At 48.4% G+C, this 15,421-nt stretch overlaps 2 protein-coding genes across 3 annotated transcripts in view; one reads left to right on the plus strand and one right to left on the minus strand.

The window, feature by feature from the left end:
• The window catches only part of RPRD1B (regulation of nuclear pre-mRNA domain containing 1B), a 54,914-nt gene extending 54,361 nt beyond the window's left edge, over positions 1 to 553 (minus strand). The window contains exon 1 of one of the 2 annotated variants that reach the window (XM_056121217.1): positions 245 to 553. In XM_056121217.1, the coding sequence (XP_055977192.1) occupies positions 245 to 395 (151 nt within the window). In that variant the 5' untranslated portion in view covers positions 396 to 553. The remainder of the gene's footprint in view (positions 1 to 244) is intronic. The other variant, XM_056121216.1, reaches the window with a different exon arrangement.
• Positions 554 to 834: 281 nt separating this feature from the next.
• Positions 835 to 15,421, plus strand: part of TTI1 (TELO2 interacting protein 1) — a 50,507-nt gene continuing 35,920 nt past the window's right edge. Inside the window, exon 1 of the mRNA XM_056121213.1 lies at positions 835 to 876. The gene's annotated coding sequence lies outside the window, so the exon portion shown is untranslated. The remainder of the gene's footprint in view (positions 877 to 15,421) is intronic.

The raw sequence follows: 15,421 nt of genomic DNA on the forward strand, positions 1-15,421 counted from the left end.
GCAACCTGGGTCCAGCCGGGCCTCGGGCCGCTGCAACCTGAGTCCAGCGGGGCCTTGAGCCTTCCCGCGCCTCAGTTTCCCTCCACGAGCAAGGAGGGGCGGGCGCCCAGACTCCAAACCCCAGCAAGGAAACAGGAGGGCGGGCCTGCGAGGCCAGGCTGGGGCCGCCGGCGCGGGGTGCGGGGTGCGGGGCGGGTGGGGGAGGGGGGGAAGGGGTCCGCGGCCGCGGCCCAGGCCCAGGTACCTTTGCGGAGCTCGCGGTGCCACACGGAGACGATGGGCCCCGCGTGCTTGCGGTGGTGGATGAGCCACAGGGACAGCGTCTGCACGCTCTGCTGCGAGTTGCTCAGCTCCGAGAGCTTCTTCTCCAGCGCCGACTCGGAGAAGGAGGACATGGTGGCGGCGCGGGCGGGCGCCGCAGGGCCCCGGGCGGCCGGTCCGAGCGCCGACGGGTCTCCGCAGTAACAGCCGCCCGCCCGCCGCGCCGCCGCGCCGCCGCCGCCGCCGCCGCCGCCACAAGATGGCCACCGACCTCTCACCCCGCCGCCGAGCGAGGTCAAAGGGCACGGGCCCGCGTCGCTCGGCGCCGGCGCGGCGGGGGCGCGGGGGGAGCCGCCGTCGGCAGGGGCCGGCCGCCCGGAGCGCGGCTCGGAGGGACGCGTCGGGCGCGACGGGCCGCGAAGGGAGCGCGGCGCGGCGCGGCGGCCTCCGGAAGCCGCTTTGACCGCTCGCGCCCGCGCGCCTGCGCAGTGCGCGCCGCGCGCCCTTTCTCCCGCCGCCGCGGAACCTTTCTGGCGCTGCGCGGCGCGCCGGGGAGTGCGTCACTTCCGGCGGGCTGGAAGAGGCGGGAGAGTGAGGGAAAGACTGGAAGACGAGGTAAGGGAAGAGTGGCGGGAGCCCGAGGGAGCGCAGCCTCGTGGAGCCCCCTGCCCGGGGGATGCGGGGGCGTTCACGGAGGCCGAGCCGTGGGGGCGGCACGTCCCCCCGCACCCCGCGGGCTCGGGGCCGCACTTGACCTCCGTGGAAGCCCAGTCCTGCGGCCGACCCCCCGGCGGGCACCCACCCACGTGCCCATCTCCGCCTTGCCTCTGTCCAAAGTTGAAGCCCCCCTCCCCGAGTTGCGTCCTCCCGAGAGTTTCTGCTGCCCAGTGCCCTCCTGGCTTCCAGCTGACTTTGTCCCAGTTTGGGGCCGGGGAGGAGGCGGGGAGGGGCCACCTTCCTGGCGCACCCACGGATGGACCCGCTTTGAGAAACGCTAGTCGAGGGCCCGGAGCGTTGCTGCAGGAGGTGGGGCGCCTGCCTTGCACGAGGCGGACCCGAGTTCCATCCCCGGCACCACCGATGGCCCCCCGGAGCCCGCCCGGAATGATCCCTGAGCTCAGAGCCAAGAGCTCACACCCTGAGCACCGCCGGGTGTGGCCCCCAAACCAGAAAGAAACAGTAGTTGGAACCCTAAGCCTTTGTCCTGTATTTTTAAAAAAGGCTTTGCGTTCGCGTTATCAAATCAAAGAAAATTTTCCCTAATTCCCATGGGGGCAATAGGGAATTATAGACACGGAAGTAAAAATTTTCTGATCGTTGTTCGACTTCCTCAGTGTTGGCTTGCTGGCCCGAAAGTGGATTAGGAAAAATCTACTTTTTGCCTTAACAGGCAGGTGACAGTTAAGAAATACACAAGGGGGCCGGATAGTACAGCGGTCGGGCACTTGCCATGTACATGCTGCCCTAGGTTTGATCTGTGGCCTTCAGAGCGATCAGGAGTAAGCCCTGAGCACTGCTGGGCTTACAACAAATAATTCTAGTGGATTCCGGGTTTTGCTTAGACCACTCTTGTTCTTTGCTTAGCTGTTCCCCCCACCCCACCTCCCAGACTAGAATCATCTCTACCATAGGGAGCAGTGGACAGGCCCCTGAACCTGTCCAGTAATGCATTTAATCCCATAACAAACCTCTGAGATGGGGATTCGTACATTTCCCGCTTGTGAGAGGAGGAAATTGAGACTGGGATCACAGACTGGAGGCAGGAACTGCATCTTGACATCATCTCTTCGGCAGCAGCTGATTCATTGCCGCTTGAGGGAATTAGTATATAAACAAAGTGAACAGCCCGATATTGCAGTGCTTATCTAGTGATAATTGTAACCTAGGATTCTTCGGTCCAAATCTCAGCCTTTCTTTTGTGGCACTGTCATTTATGCTTGTGCCCCCACATAATGACAGTTCACTTGGAGACAAGCTGTGCATGTGACAGTGGTCTCTGCATGTCCCCTCTCCCTGGAGGGAGCTTTGCCGTCAAGATTTGTGTAAATGTATTCATTGATGTTTAAACCGCAACAAAATTGCCTGACATGTTCAGAATTTAACTCTATTGCTAAGTGATGCTTAACACTTTCATACTTAACCCTTTGGGGGAAGGGAGGATTGGGTGGACCACAACCTCGTGGTGCTCAGGGTTTACTGTTTGGGTCTGTGCTCAGGAATCACTCCTGGTAGTGCTCATATAATCCTGGATTGATTATATTGATTATATGCTGTTTGAGAGATGAAACCTGTGTTTTTTTGGGGGGGTGGAGGGGCCGTCGTAGAGGGTGGCTCACACCCTGTGATGCTCAGGGTTTACTCCTAACTGTACTCAGGAATTACTCTTGATGGGGCTTAGGGGATCAGACCATGCCTGGCTACGTGCAAAGCATGTGCCCTACCCACTGTACTCACTGTCCCTATACTAAATACTCTTATACCAAGCCACTTTATTAAGCTCATTACATCAATACTATGGAATGGGATTATTACCCCCATCTGATAGATGAAGGAACAAAAGTTGACTGATAGCCTATTCAAGGTCACTAGGGTATAAGAAATACTAGAGTGGAGTTCATGCCAAATTCAATCAGCTAACCAGTGGCTGAATAAATAGCAGTACTCCTACAAATAGCACAGCGGTAGGGCGTTTGCCTTGACGCAGCCAACACGGCCGACCCGAGTTCGATTCCTCCGCCCCTCCCGGAGAGCCCGGCAAGCTACCGAGAGTATCTCGCCCGCAGGGCAGGGCCTGGCAAGCTCCCCGTGATGTATTCGATATGCCAGACACAATAACAACAAAGTCTCCAATGGAGACGTTACTGGGCCCGCTCAAGCAAATCGATGATCAATGGGAGGGCCTTTTACTCCTACCAAAAAAAAAAGAAGAAAGAAAGAAATACTAGAGCCAGGAACTCAGTTGAGATCATTGGATATCTGATCCCAAATTCTTCACTCTTGAATCAGTGGTTCTATCATTTAGGAGAGATAAAAGATCCAAAACATAGATGTTTTGGAACATCTATGTCTGAAGCACTGTTCTAGGCAAACAGTCCATGTTCTTGGATGCATAACTACTTTAGGCTGTTTGTTTCTGGGTCATTTTGCCTCTGTAAGCTTTGTGTTTACTAAGCCATACAGAGCAAAGTTATTTAAATAGCATTTATATTGTATTAATACAGCAATAGTTTTCAGGTGATTGGAGATTTTTTCCTGTTGTCTTATGTAATTTCTAGTTTGATTCCAATTCTCTACATTTGTTTAAGTTTATTTCTCACGCTATGGTCCATCCAGGCATCTGTCTTTGGACATGGAAAAAAATTATGGTATTGGCCACCATACCGTCCACATCCGGGAATGCAATTAGCCTGCAATGGTTGCATTTGTAATGAAGCTGTACAGGCTTTTTTTCCTCATTCCGTAAACAGTGCAGGGCATTAATTTTCATGTTTACGTTGTATCTGTGTGTGCAAAATAAGCTAATTAACAATACCTGTAATCAGGATTTAAAGTGTTCAGGGGATGTGAGTAGGTTGCGTCAAATACTGCATCATTTTATTTTATTTTTTCCCCCTTCCTTTGTTGCTGCGATGCACACATTTGGTGGACTTGTTCACACTTGGTCATGGAGTTTACATACTGTTTGTTTGTTTGTTTGTTTGTTTGTGTCCACCCTCAGCTGTGCTTAGGGCTTACTCCTGGCTCTGTGCTCAGAGATCAGTCACTCCTGGTGGTGCTTGGGGTCTTGGGGATCAAATCTGGGTCTGCCAGGAGCAAAGGCAAGCACGCTACCTGCTGTATCATCTTTCAGGCCCTGGTTTGCAAGCTTTCTTAGTTGCGATGCTTGCCAGGTTATGCTGTGCTTGTTTGGTTTTGTCTTTGTTCCATACTCAGCCGTTCTCAGGGGCTACAGGGACTGTTCTGGCATGCTCAGGGAACCATGTGGTGCTGGGGTCCATGCAGGCCTCCCATATGTACCCACTCACCCTTTGAGCAAACTCTCTTCCCACCCAGCTCATAGTTTTTAATCCACTGTGACATAGTTTTTAATCCTCTCTGTCTGTTTGTTTGTTTTTGTTTTGTCACTGTGAAATTACAAAGTAATTAATAATGGGTTTCAGGCATACATTGCTTCTACACCAATCCTTTCACCAATGCCCACTTCCCTCCACCAATTCTCCACCCCCATTTATCTCTCACCCACCAGTCTGCCTCTAAGATGGACACTTCATATATATACACACACACACACACACACACACACACACACACACAGGCTGCTAAAATCTCAGGACTGGGTGGAATGGAGACATTACTGACACTGCTCGGGTAAATCAATGAACAACGGGATGACAGTGATGATATACGGTCATGGTCCTCCCGTTGTTCATCGATTTGCTCGAGCAGGCCCAGTAATGTCTCCATTGTGTGACTTGTTACTGTGTTTGGCATATCGAATACATCACGGGGAGTTTGCCAGGCTCTGCCCTGCGGGCGAGTTACTCTCGGTAGCTTGCCGGGCTTTCCAAGAGAGGCGGAGGAATCGAACTCGGGTCGGCCATGTTGGCCACTTGTAACATATATATATACACATACACATACATATGCGTATATATGTGTTGTTGCTGTTAGGGTTTTAAAACACGTAATGTTGGGGCTGGAGTGATAGCACAGTGGGTAGGGCATTTGTCTTGGCACGCAGCCGACCCGGGTTCGATTCCCAGCATCCCATATGGTCCCCTGAGCACCGCCAGGAGTAATTCCTGAGTGCAGAGCCAGGAGTAACCCCTGTGCATCGCCGGGTGTGACCCAAAAAGCAAAAAAATAAATAAAACACATAATACTTTTTCAGCACCCTGTCCTCCCTGATGATCTTCCCTCCACCGTAGTCCTTGCTGCCTCCCCGTCCTCTCCCCAAGCCCCCTCAAGGTGGCATGTTTCCTACTGAATACCAGTTCTGATGTTCTTTGTTTTCTTTGTCTTCGGGTATTCCTTATTCCCCCATTGTGTTTCCTTACATTCCACAAGTTAGAGAGATTATTCTCGGCATGATACTCTCCGGGTCCCTCCATGTAGCAGCAAATTTCACGACCTTATCTTTTCTTACAGCTGTGTACTAATTCCATTGCGGATATGTGCCGTACTTTCTTTATCCATTCATCTATCCTTGGACACTTGGGTTGTTTCCAGATTTGGGCTGTTGTGGAGAGTGCTGCAAGGAGCATAGGGGTGCAGATGTCTTTTCTCCGTTTTGTTTTTAGGCCCTTGGGATATATTCCAGGATGTGGCGTCGCTGGATCAAATGGAAGCTCAGTTCCAAGAATTTTTAGGAATGTCTATCTTGTTTTCCAAAAAGGCTGGACCAGTTGACGTTCTCACCAGCACTGGATGTTCTCGTTCTTTTTGATGTGTGCCAGTCTCTGTGGGTGAGATGATACCTCATTGCTGTTTTGATTTGCATCTCCCTGATGATTAGTGATGTAGAACACTCTTTCGTGTACCTTTTGGCCATTTGTATTTCTTTGAGGAAATTTCTGTTCATCTCTTCTCCCCTTTTCTGATGCGGTTGAATATTTTTTCTTGTACTACCAGTGCCTTATATATTTTTTATATTAACCCCTTGTCAGATGAGTGTAGGGCAAATAATTTCTCCCATTCTGTGGGCTGTCTCTGTGTCCTGGTCATCATTTCCTTTGAGGTACTGAAGTTGCTTAATTTAGTATAGACCGTTTATCTTTGCTTCCATTTGCTTGGTCAGTGGTGCTTCATCCTCGAAAATGCCTTTAGCTTTAATGTCATGGAGAGTTCTGCCTACGTTTTTCTCTGTGTACCTTATGGATTCAGGTCTGATAGCATGGTCTTTATTTTCTTTTTTGTGCAATGGCATTAAAGGTTTGAGTTTATTTTTTTGCATGTAGCTGACCAGTTTCCCCAGCACCACTTATTGAAGAAGCTTTCCTTGTTCCACTTCATATTTTTTTTGCTGCTTTATCAAAGATTACCTGATCATATACCCGAAGGGGTGTGTGTGTGTGTGTGTGTGTGTGTGTCAGGATATTCAGCCCTATTCCATTGATCTGAGGATCTGTCTTTATTCCAGTAGCACTGTAGCACTGTCCTCCCATTGTTCATCGATTTGCTCAAGTGGGCACCAGTATCATGCTTTAATTATTCCTGCTTTGTTTAAGTTTGAAGTTGGGGGAAGTGATACCTCCCATCTTCTTTTTCCCAAGGATTGCTTTAGCTGTATGCGGGGGCGAGGGAGGGGGATATTGCGCCATATGAAATTCAGGAGTTTTTGATCTATTTCTCTGAAAAATGTCATGGATGTCCTTATAGGGACTGCATTGAATCTGTACAATGATTTGGGGAGTGTTGCCATTTTGATGATATTAATCCTCCCAATCTACGAGCAAGGCATGTGTTTCCATTTCCTGGTGTCCTCTTTTATTTCTTGAAGTAGTGTTTTTGTATGGATCTCTAACCTCTTTAGTTAGGCCAATTCTGAGGTACTTGATTTTCTGAGACGCAATTGAGAATGGATAATCCTCTCTGTTTTTCATTGGCTCGCTTGGGCCTTTTACATCTAATATAATTACTGCTGTTTTAGAGCCTACGTCTAACATTTTTATTTGTTGTGCTTTATTGTTTCTTTCCCCGCCCCCTACTTTCCCATGAATTCCCAGAATGTTTCTTAGAATGCTGTTTAATTTTTTTTTTTAATCTGTAGTAATTTTTTTTGTCTGTCTGTTTTGGAGCCACACCCAGTGGTGCTGTGAGGGGTCAGATGGGGGTAACTCCTGACTCTGCACTCAGAGATCACTCCTGGCCGTGCCCAGGGGACTATATGGGATGCCCAGGATTGACCCCCATCAGCTGCATGGAAGGCAAGTGCCTTAACCACTGTACTCTCTCCAGCCCCCTAAACCTACAATAATTCTGAGCGTATCTCTTTGGCGTTTGTCTTCTAGGTATTTACATTCTATGTACATAACTCGTCTTTAGCGGATCTAATGAAATTTTCAGAGTTGACTTCCTTTTTCCTCTCCCCTCTTCCCTTCTTTTTGTTGTAGTGACTGATGGTAACACACATGTGGTGCTTCTACATCTGGTGGTGGCACCCACAGGGCCTCACATGCAGGGTCACTGGGGCTCACTAACTGCGGGGCATGAGCACCTTCTGCTGCGGTGCTTGTGGGAGTTACTCTGGTTCTCTCCACGGGCTTTTCCGGGGTCACCTGCTGGCCCTTGGGGCTCACGTCCTTTAGTCACAGTGCTTGCCAGGGCTCACACACCTTCAGCAGTAGTACTTGCACATACTTGGCTGCGGTGGGCTGGGAATGACGACATGGGGGTCCCAAGCATGGGTTACGCAGGCCACGTTTGAGGCCTGCAGGCAACCCCGGGGATTAAATTCATGACCCCCGAAGCAAGGCAAGTGCTTTAAGCCACTGAGCCTTTCACCCACTCTCCCCTTTTCTCTCTTTACCCTCCACTTTAATGATTGTGTTAAGTATATTTCCTCTATCCACATTTCGAGCTACATCAGTGTTTTCGTTCTTGCTTCAGCTTTCAAAGACAATTTAGAAAATGCAAAAGAACAAGGAAAACCTATTTGGATTCACACGTGTACCGCTTATGTTCTTTCTCCTTTACCCACTGTTCCAGTTTTGGAGAAGACTTGCCCGAAACAAATTCTCTTGCGTTCAGGGGCTGGAAAAACGGTACAGCGGGTAGGGCATCTGCCTTGCACACTGCCAGCGCGGGCTCCGTCTCTGGCACCTCATTCGGTCCCTTGAGCCTGCCAGGGGTAAGCCTTGAGCACGGAGCCAAAAGCAAGCCCGGTGCTTGCACAAACCAGAGTGGTCTAAAAAACAAACAGCTTCTCTTGCTATCATCGGAGAGTGTCTTGGTTCTACGCCATTTCTGAGAAACATTTTGCTAAGCATAGAATTCTGTGTGTGACAATTTCTTTTCTTCGGCACTTGGAAATTGTTACTTCCGGCCTTGTGGTTTCAGGTGAGAAATTCACTATTGCTTGAAATAGCTTTCCATTGCAATGGAAGATTCTTTTTCTCTGGCTTCTTCAATGATTTTTATTCTTTTTCTTTTTTCAGAAACTTGTGGTGTAATTGGTATAAAATTATTACAGTTTCTTCTTCTTGGTTCACACAACTTCTTTTGAAAATACAGATTTTTATGTTATCAAATACGGCGGGTGGGGTGTTAGCCATTATTTCTTTGAGCACTTCTTCGGTACTATGCCTTTTATTCTTTCCTTCTGCGACTCAGTTCTTTTATGCCATAGGTTCCTGAGACTTAACAACCGATTTTTCTCTCTGTTGTTCAGATTGGGTAATTTTTATCATTCCTCACATAAATTCTCTGTCCTTCATTCTGCTATTGACCCTATCTACTGCGTGTCTTATTTCTTACTCAGTGTTTGATTTTATAAATTTTTCATTCTTTTTTGTTGTTGTTGTCCTTGGGCTGGAGCGATAGCACAGCGGGTAGGGCGTTTGCCTTGCACACGGCCGACCCGGACGACCCAGGTTCGATTCGTCTGCCTTTCTCGGAGAGCCCGGCCAGCTACCCGTGATGTATTCGATATGCCAAACACAGTAACAACAAGTCTCACGCTGGAGACATTACTAGGCCTGCTCGAGCAAATCAATGAACAATGAAAGGACAGTGCTACAGTGCTTTGTTGTCCTTGTTTGTTGGGGGGCTGGGGGGTGCCATACCCAGAAGTCCTGCGCTACTTGTGCCACTTTGGTGCCCAGGGGGGCCTGTTCCTGGCTGTGCTGATACCCAGCCTAGCTCCCCAATGCAAGACTGGTACCCCAGCCCTCTTTCTGTCTTTGTTTCTTTTCTGAGATGCTCTTTCATTCCCCTTTCAAGCATTCTTGTGGCTTGTTGAAGTCGTGCATGACTTTTAAAATAGTTCCATCAAATAAGCCAAACGTCTCCGTCATCTCAGTATTGATGCGTATCGATCATCTTTCTTTCACTTTGAAATCTTACTTGCTCTGGGTATGATGAGTGGTTTTTGAAGTCTGTTCTGAGACTCTGATTCTTTCATCTTTCTCTAACACCACTGTGGAAGGACAGATGGAGCCTCGCCCCCTTGTTGCCAGGTGCCAGTTCTCTCCTCTTCCTCCATAGCCCCAAGTGAGGGAACCCCTTTTTTATTGCCAGGTGGAGGGGGCCATCCCACTTGGCTCCTTTGTTCTTTTCTTGGTGGTAGCAGGGATTGATCTCAGGTTCTAACATGTGTAAGGCAGGTGCAGCTCCCCATTTTTTTAAAGGGGAGGCAGAGTGGTCTCATCTGATGGTGCTCAAGGGCTGCTTCCCTAGTGCTGCTCTCAGGAGTCGCTCCTAGTGGTGTTCTGGGGACCTTGCAGTGCTAGAACTGACCCTGATTCTCCTGCAGTCCACCAGAGCATGAGCCCCCTGCTTGTTCGTCACCAATAGCACTGGGGTGTTTCCTTCTTTCTGGGCCCCAGGAAAGCTATAGCGCTACTGAGCCACCACCGACCCTCCCCCCTTCCCACCCGGCACCATCCGGCATGCGGGGCAGAGTGGAGGCAGAGGTTACCTCTGAACCCCGTTTCCCTCTTAAAGAGTCTAGCACGGCATGGAATATACTGTGTACACCGTGGTACGTCTCTTGGTCAAAGGAGGAATGAGTGGGAAGCCACGTCGCTTTAGGGGATGCTGGAGGTTTGACGTTTATCTAGCTCTTGTCTAAACCACTTGTTTATTAAACAAGCGGTGGGTGGGAACTGCTTGGCAGACCCTGTCCCAGGTGCTGGCAAAACTACAAACGGCAACACTGGAAAAAAGTGTGCCACTCAGGGAGATAGATAAATAAACCAGCCGTTTCAGCCGAGACAGTAATCCTCCAGCGCACTCTAGCACTGCCTCCAGATGGATTATTGAACAAGTATCTCTGTCATCGCCCGGCTCTTGTTCTTCAGAAGGCGGCGTGCGGAGAATGCATTCAGGGATTCGTCGCGGACTTGGTGAACTCCTGAAATATTCCCCCAGCATACCTTCCCTGGCACCAGTGTAGGTGCTGACTCAGCACATCTGCCACGGGGCCCTGGAATCTATACTTAGACTGGCTCACCCTTGATTTCTAAACAACCACGTTGCAAACCTCTGGTGCAGTAGAAAGAGTACCTGGGTCTTTGAAATCAGATAGGCTTGAGTTGAGTTTCAGATCTGACCACGGCTCGCTGTGTGACCCCGGGCATCACTAAACCTCTTTGAACCTTGTATTCCTCAGCTTCTGGATAAGGAGTTTTTATATATAAAATATCTAGCATGTTGCCCAGCCTTATGTTTTATGGTGGTTGTTTTGTTTTTTGTTTTTCAAACCAATATTAACATCCTCCTACTCAAGAACTTGCACTGGTGATGCTTAAGGCTGGAGTCCTGTTCTGGGATCTACTCTTAATCTTCTTATCCAAAGAGAATTAGAAATTGTGGTGCTCTCTTTTATCCACCAAGTTCATTTTGTGCTGAAGAAATGACTCATGGAAATTGCAGAGCCAGGAACTGAAAGAGCTGAAACTAAAATGCAGACCGTCAGATTCGTATCCCTAAACTCGTGCTGTCCTCGTCCAGGAACCAGCCACAAAGTGAGCCAGAGAAGAGCCCAAATTTACACCCTGGTGACCTCTCAAATGCTCGAGCAAGAGACTCCCACCGCAGCTGGGGTTAACTACTGGTGGGCACTCGGCCTGCAGAGTGATTTGTCCAGCACCCAGCGTGGGCATAGCTGATGGCAGAGCTCAGAGACACAGACCTCTGACTCAGCACGTGGGCAAAACCCAAACCTGTTGGCTCTGCCCGCTGTCATGGAGCCTGTGTTCTGGAAGGGGAAGGGCAGGCTGCTGTGGGCAGAGAGATGAGCTGCCTCGTGTGATAGGCGGTGTCGAGTGCTGAGGAGGCAAGTTGAAGGCAGGGGAGAGAGATGGGGACAGGAGGCGGGGTTACAGGTTTCAAAGCAGTCATCAGGAAAGGCCTGGCTGGGAGTGCATGGCAGAGCTCACCCTGACGGGGGAGAGAGCAAACTCTGAGATTCTATAGCAGAGCAGCCAGTTTAAAGACCACCCCCCTATAAGTAATCACACCAGAGTGTCCCCCCTGCATGAAGCCTGACTCGCCAGCAGGGGGGCTGGCAGTGGTCTTGTCATTTCGGACTCTCTCTGCCGGTGTTTTGGGCCAGTATTTCCCCGTGAACAGCCTTCCCAGCAGCCTTGAACCTGTCATCTCACCCAGCACAAATCCTGTTCCCTCCAGAATCCTTCCTGCTGGTGTTTGTCTACTTTTTGGTTTGTTTGGTTTCAGTGCTGGGGATGGAACCCAGAGGCTAGGCATGAGCCCGGCTTATGAGCCCCATGCCCAACTCACGGATGTTCATTGTTGGTTTTGGGTTTTTGAGTTTGTTTGTTTGTTTGTTTGTTTTGGAGAGAGGCCAGGGAAATACCTAGGGGTGCTCAGGGCTTACTCCTAGCTTCTCTCTCAGGAATCACATCTGTTGGTGCTCAATCACAATCACAATCACAACCATCCTGTTATTCGTTGATTGCCTCCAGCAGGCCCCAGTAACGTCTCCTTCGTCCTAGCCCTGAATTTTTTTGAAAAAGTGCCATATTCAAGGCTCTTGCAGAGTTAGGAGAATGAGACCCTTCATTGTTACTGGTATTTGGCATATTGGGTATGCCACGGGGAGTTTGCCAGACTCTGCCATGTGGGCAGGTTACATTTGGTACTCTGCCAGTTTGTCCAAAGTAGGAATGAGATGGTAAGATGTCAATTTGCGGCCGCGCGCTTCTGGGAGCTGGGTTTTATAGTCTCTGAGTCTTGGCCGTTGATGGGATTACACGGTGCCAGGGGGCCAGTTGGTGGGTGTGACCCCCGCCTACTGGAATTTGGAGGATCTGGGTGGAGGATGCTCAGCCCCGATCCAAGTAGGCTTGGAGATCTCAGCCCCGGGACCCACGTGTCTTTGTTCCTCTTCCAGTACCTTCATGTGTGCGGAGAGTGGTCTCAGCATGGTGGTGGCTTGTTCTGGAGGTCTTCGGCTGCCGGAGCCCTGGTTGGGGCGGGGAGAAAAACTCAACCCGCTCCCCTCCAAGGGGCCCTGGCGAGGACAGCCAGGCGCGGGGGCAGGAGACTGCGCTGTTCTCTTCCAGGAGCTGGGTTTTATAGTCTCTGAGTCTGTTGGTACTCAGGGGAACCATATGTGGTGGTGGGGATTGAACCTGGGTCAGCCACGTGCAAAGCAAGTACCCTCCCTGCTGTACTATCTCTCAGGGCCCTGATGTTCATTCTTTTTCCCCAAATTCCACTTACGTTTGTCCTTCTTGACTTCTTGCCTGTCCGACACAATAAATGTCTTGTGATCTCAAACCTCCTCTGCTGTCTGTAAAATATCGCCTGGTATTATTCGATACAGATGGCCCCATTTGTCTTCAGCACCAGTGCTCTGTGGCATAGCAGTCGGGATCTCCCAGGAATCCCTGTGACAGGGCAGGAATTAGGGAGGAGGGACCAGGCCACTGCGGGCGTGCGCACTGATGGTAGGTCTGGTCCCCTCGCTCTCAGTGGCCACTTCCTCCCAGAGGGTGCGTGGAGCTCCCAGAGGTTTAGGGAGCCTTTAGCAATCAAGAACTGGTCGTTCCGGCGTTATCCATGTCAGTCTGTCCGCCAGGATTGAACTCCATGCTGTTTTTCTCACTCACCCAGAGAATCAGCTTGGCATGAGTACCCTGTCCCAGTACTATTTCCTGTTGCTGTCCCTTCTATAAATAATCAAAGCTTGGCAGCACCACTTTCAGTGCTCAAGACTGACTTTCATAGGAATAGACTGTCTGACTCCTAAGGCCCTAAATCTCCCTAACGAATTCTTCTGCAATTGACAGATTCTCACACAGGTATGATTTCATGACCCCCTCGTAAAACTCTGTGGTTGCCCTTTATAGTCAAGTCAGAGTAGCAATTTGTTAGGCTCTCTTCCTTACAGAAACCCGGATTTTATATTTCTGGGCCTACGAGCCATTCTTTTGAAGATCTCTAATTGTGGTAAATCTTCATCTGTATAGCGGTCCATTGACAGAAAACCACAGCTTATCCTTTCTTGTATAAATGGGCATTTGGATTGTTTCCATTTGGGCACTTATACATAGTGTGTTCCAAAGGATGCTTCAGTAAATTTATGTATACATTCTTATTGCAACTAGAAATAAAAAGGGGTGTGACTAGTTCATAGACCATATATATGTACGCCTTTAAATTAATGGAAGCTACTTTTTTTTTTATATAAAAGTGTTTTTAAGTAGTTTTACCAGTTTACTCTCCAACCAGCAGAATTCTAAAGAATTCTAGTTGCTTAATATCCTTGCCACCTCCCTGATATCTTTTCTCTGTCCCCCCTCCCCTGCCCCCTTTTCACTTTGGCCTTTGTAGTAGGTCTATAATGTCTTCGATGGCACTTTCCCCGGCCTGAGAGAGAGCTCAGCAGGCTGGGGCTCCTGCTTGGTCACTACGAACGCTACCCAGAAGGCCTGGGTTGGATCCCTGGCACTGCCGTGAGTGACCCCAAGCACCAAGCTGGGAGTAGATTCTTGGTACCACTGGGTATGCTCCCTCCCTCAGAAACATTCATTTTCCTAAATAATGAAGTTTGATGGCTTTCTGTATATGTGTTAGCCATTTGGACAGCCTTTTATGATACATCTGCAGAGGCTCTTTTTTACATTTCAGTTCAGTTGTCTTCTAATGATATTTTATATTAATAATATGAGTGCTTTGTCAGACTCATCAGAATATCTTTCTCACTCTGTGGGTTATCTCTTCATTCTCAATCATGTCTTTTCAGGAACAGAAGTTTTTGTATTTTGATGTCCTGTTAATCTTTATTTTATTATTATTTTTAATGATTAATCAGTCCTGTTCAAAAAATCTTTGCCCACTTTAGGATCACACCAGTGTTTTCTTTGCAAAGTTGGATTGATTTACATTTAGAGTGTAGTCATTCTCTCATGGACACTGAGTGACATGGCCCCTCTGGTTGGAAGGGTCCTTCTATCCCTACTTCCCTCTGGTCATGTGTGAGTCTGTTTCTGCACACTCTGTTGTGTATATGGGGGCGGTTTCTAGACTCTGTGTTGTTCCATTAATTTTTCTTCATGCTAGCAATGCACTATTTATAAATATTGTGCTTTTATAGTTAATCTTGAAAGCCCGTAATGTAAGAACTTATACCACTACCGTTTACCAGTGTCATTTATCTTAAAGATTGTCTTGAATATCTCAGGTGTTTTGCTTTCCTGTATCAGTTTTAGAATTATCTGGTTAATTTTTTATAAAAGTTCTTCTGGGTTTTGACGGGGACTAGTTCGACTCCTCTAGTGACTCCATCCAGAAGTGACTTTTGCACCTTCAGCTATTTCTAGGGACATTTTTTGTTGTTAGATCTGTAGGAATGTTACTGGGATCTGGTCAGCAGAGGCGAAATAAGCTGTTAAATACCCTCTGATTAACAGCAGAGCCCTTCACTAGCAAACGAACATATAGTTAACAACATCACTGATGCTACCACTGAGAAACTCTGGAGTAACGAAATTCTTTATGTAATCCCTAATGAACCACGGTGCTGGTTTGACTTTCATCTGCCATTTTAATTGTTTTCTATTTGACCCACAAAGTTTGGCTTTTTTTCTTGCTTGCTTTTTAAAAAACATCTTTTGAATAAGTCAAAGTATTTCTTTTCTCACTTCAGCTGCTCTCAGAATTTGTTAGGTGTATATCTTTTTTGGAACTCTTCTGCAAATTTGAACATTCTTTTGAGGGGGGATCAAAACCAGGACCACAAGCATACAAAGCCCATGTCTGTCCCTGCACTGAATCCCTGCCCTTCACTTCATTCTTGACATGTTAAAATCTAATGCAGAATAATTTTCTGCTGGTTACTAGACTGTGAGAACATTTAACTTCTTTCACTCCTCCCAGGCCTTCCATGCATCATTTTGTCTGACATTTTAGTGATATATATATATATATATATGCATATATGTATCAACGAACAATGCGAGATGACAGTGATACA

Source organism: Sorex fumeus, unplaced genomic scaffold (genome assembly GCF_029834395.1).
Source record: "Sorex fumeus unplaced genomic scaffold, SorFum_2.1 ptg000044l, whole genome shotgun sequence".
NCBI classification, from domain to species: domain Eukaryota; kingdom Metazoa; phylum Chordata; class Mammalia; order Eulipotyphla; family Soricidae; genus Sorex; species Sorex fumeus.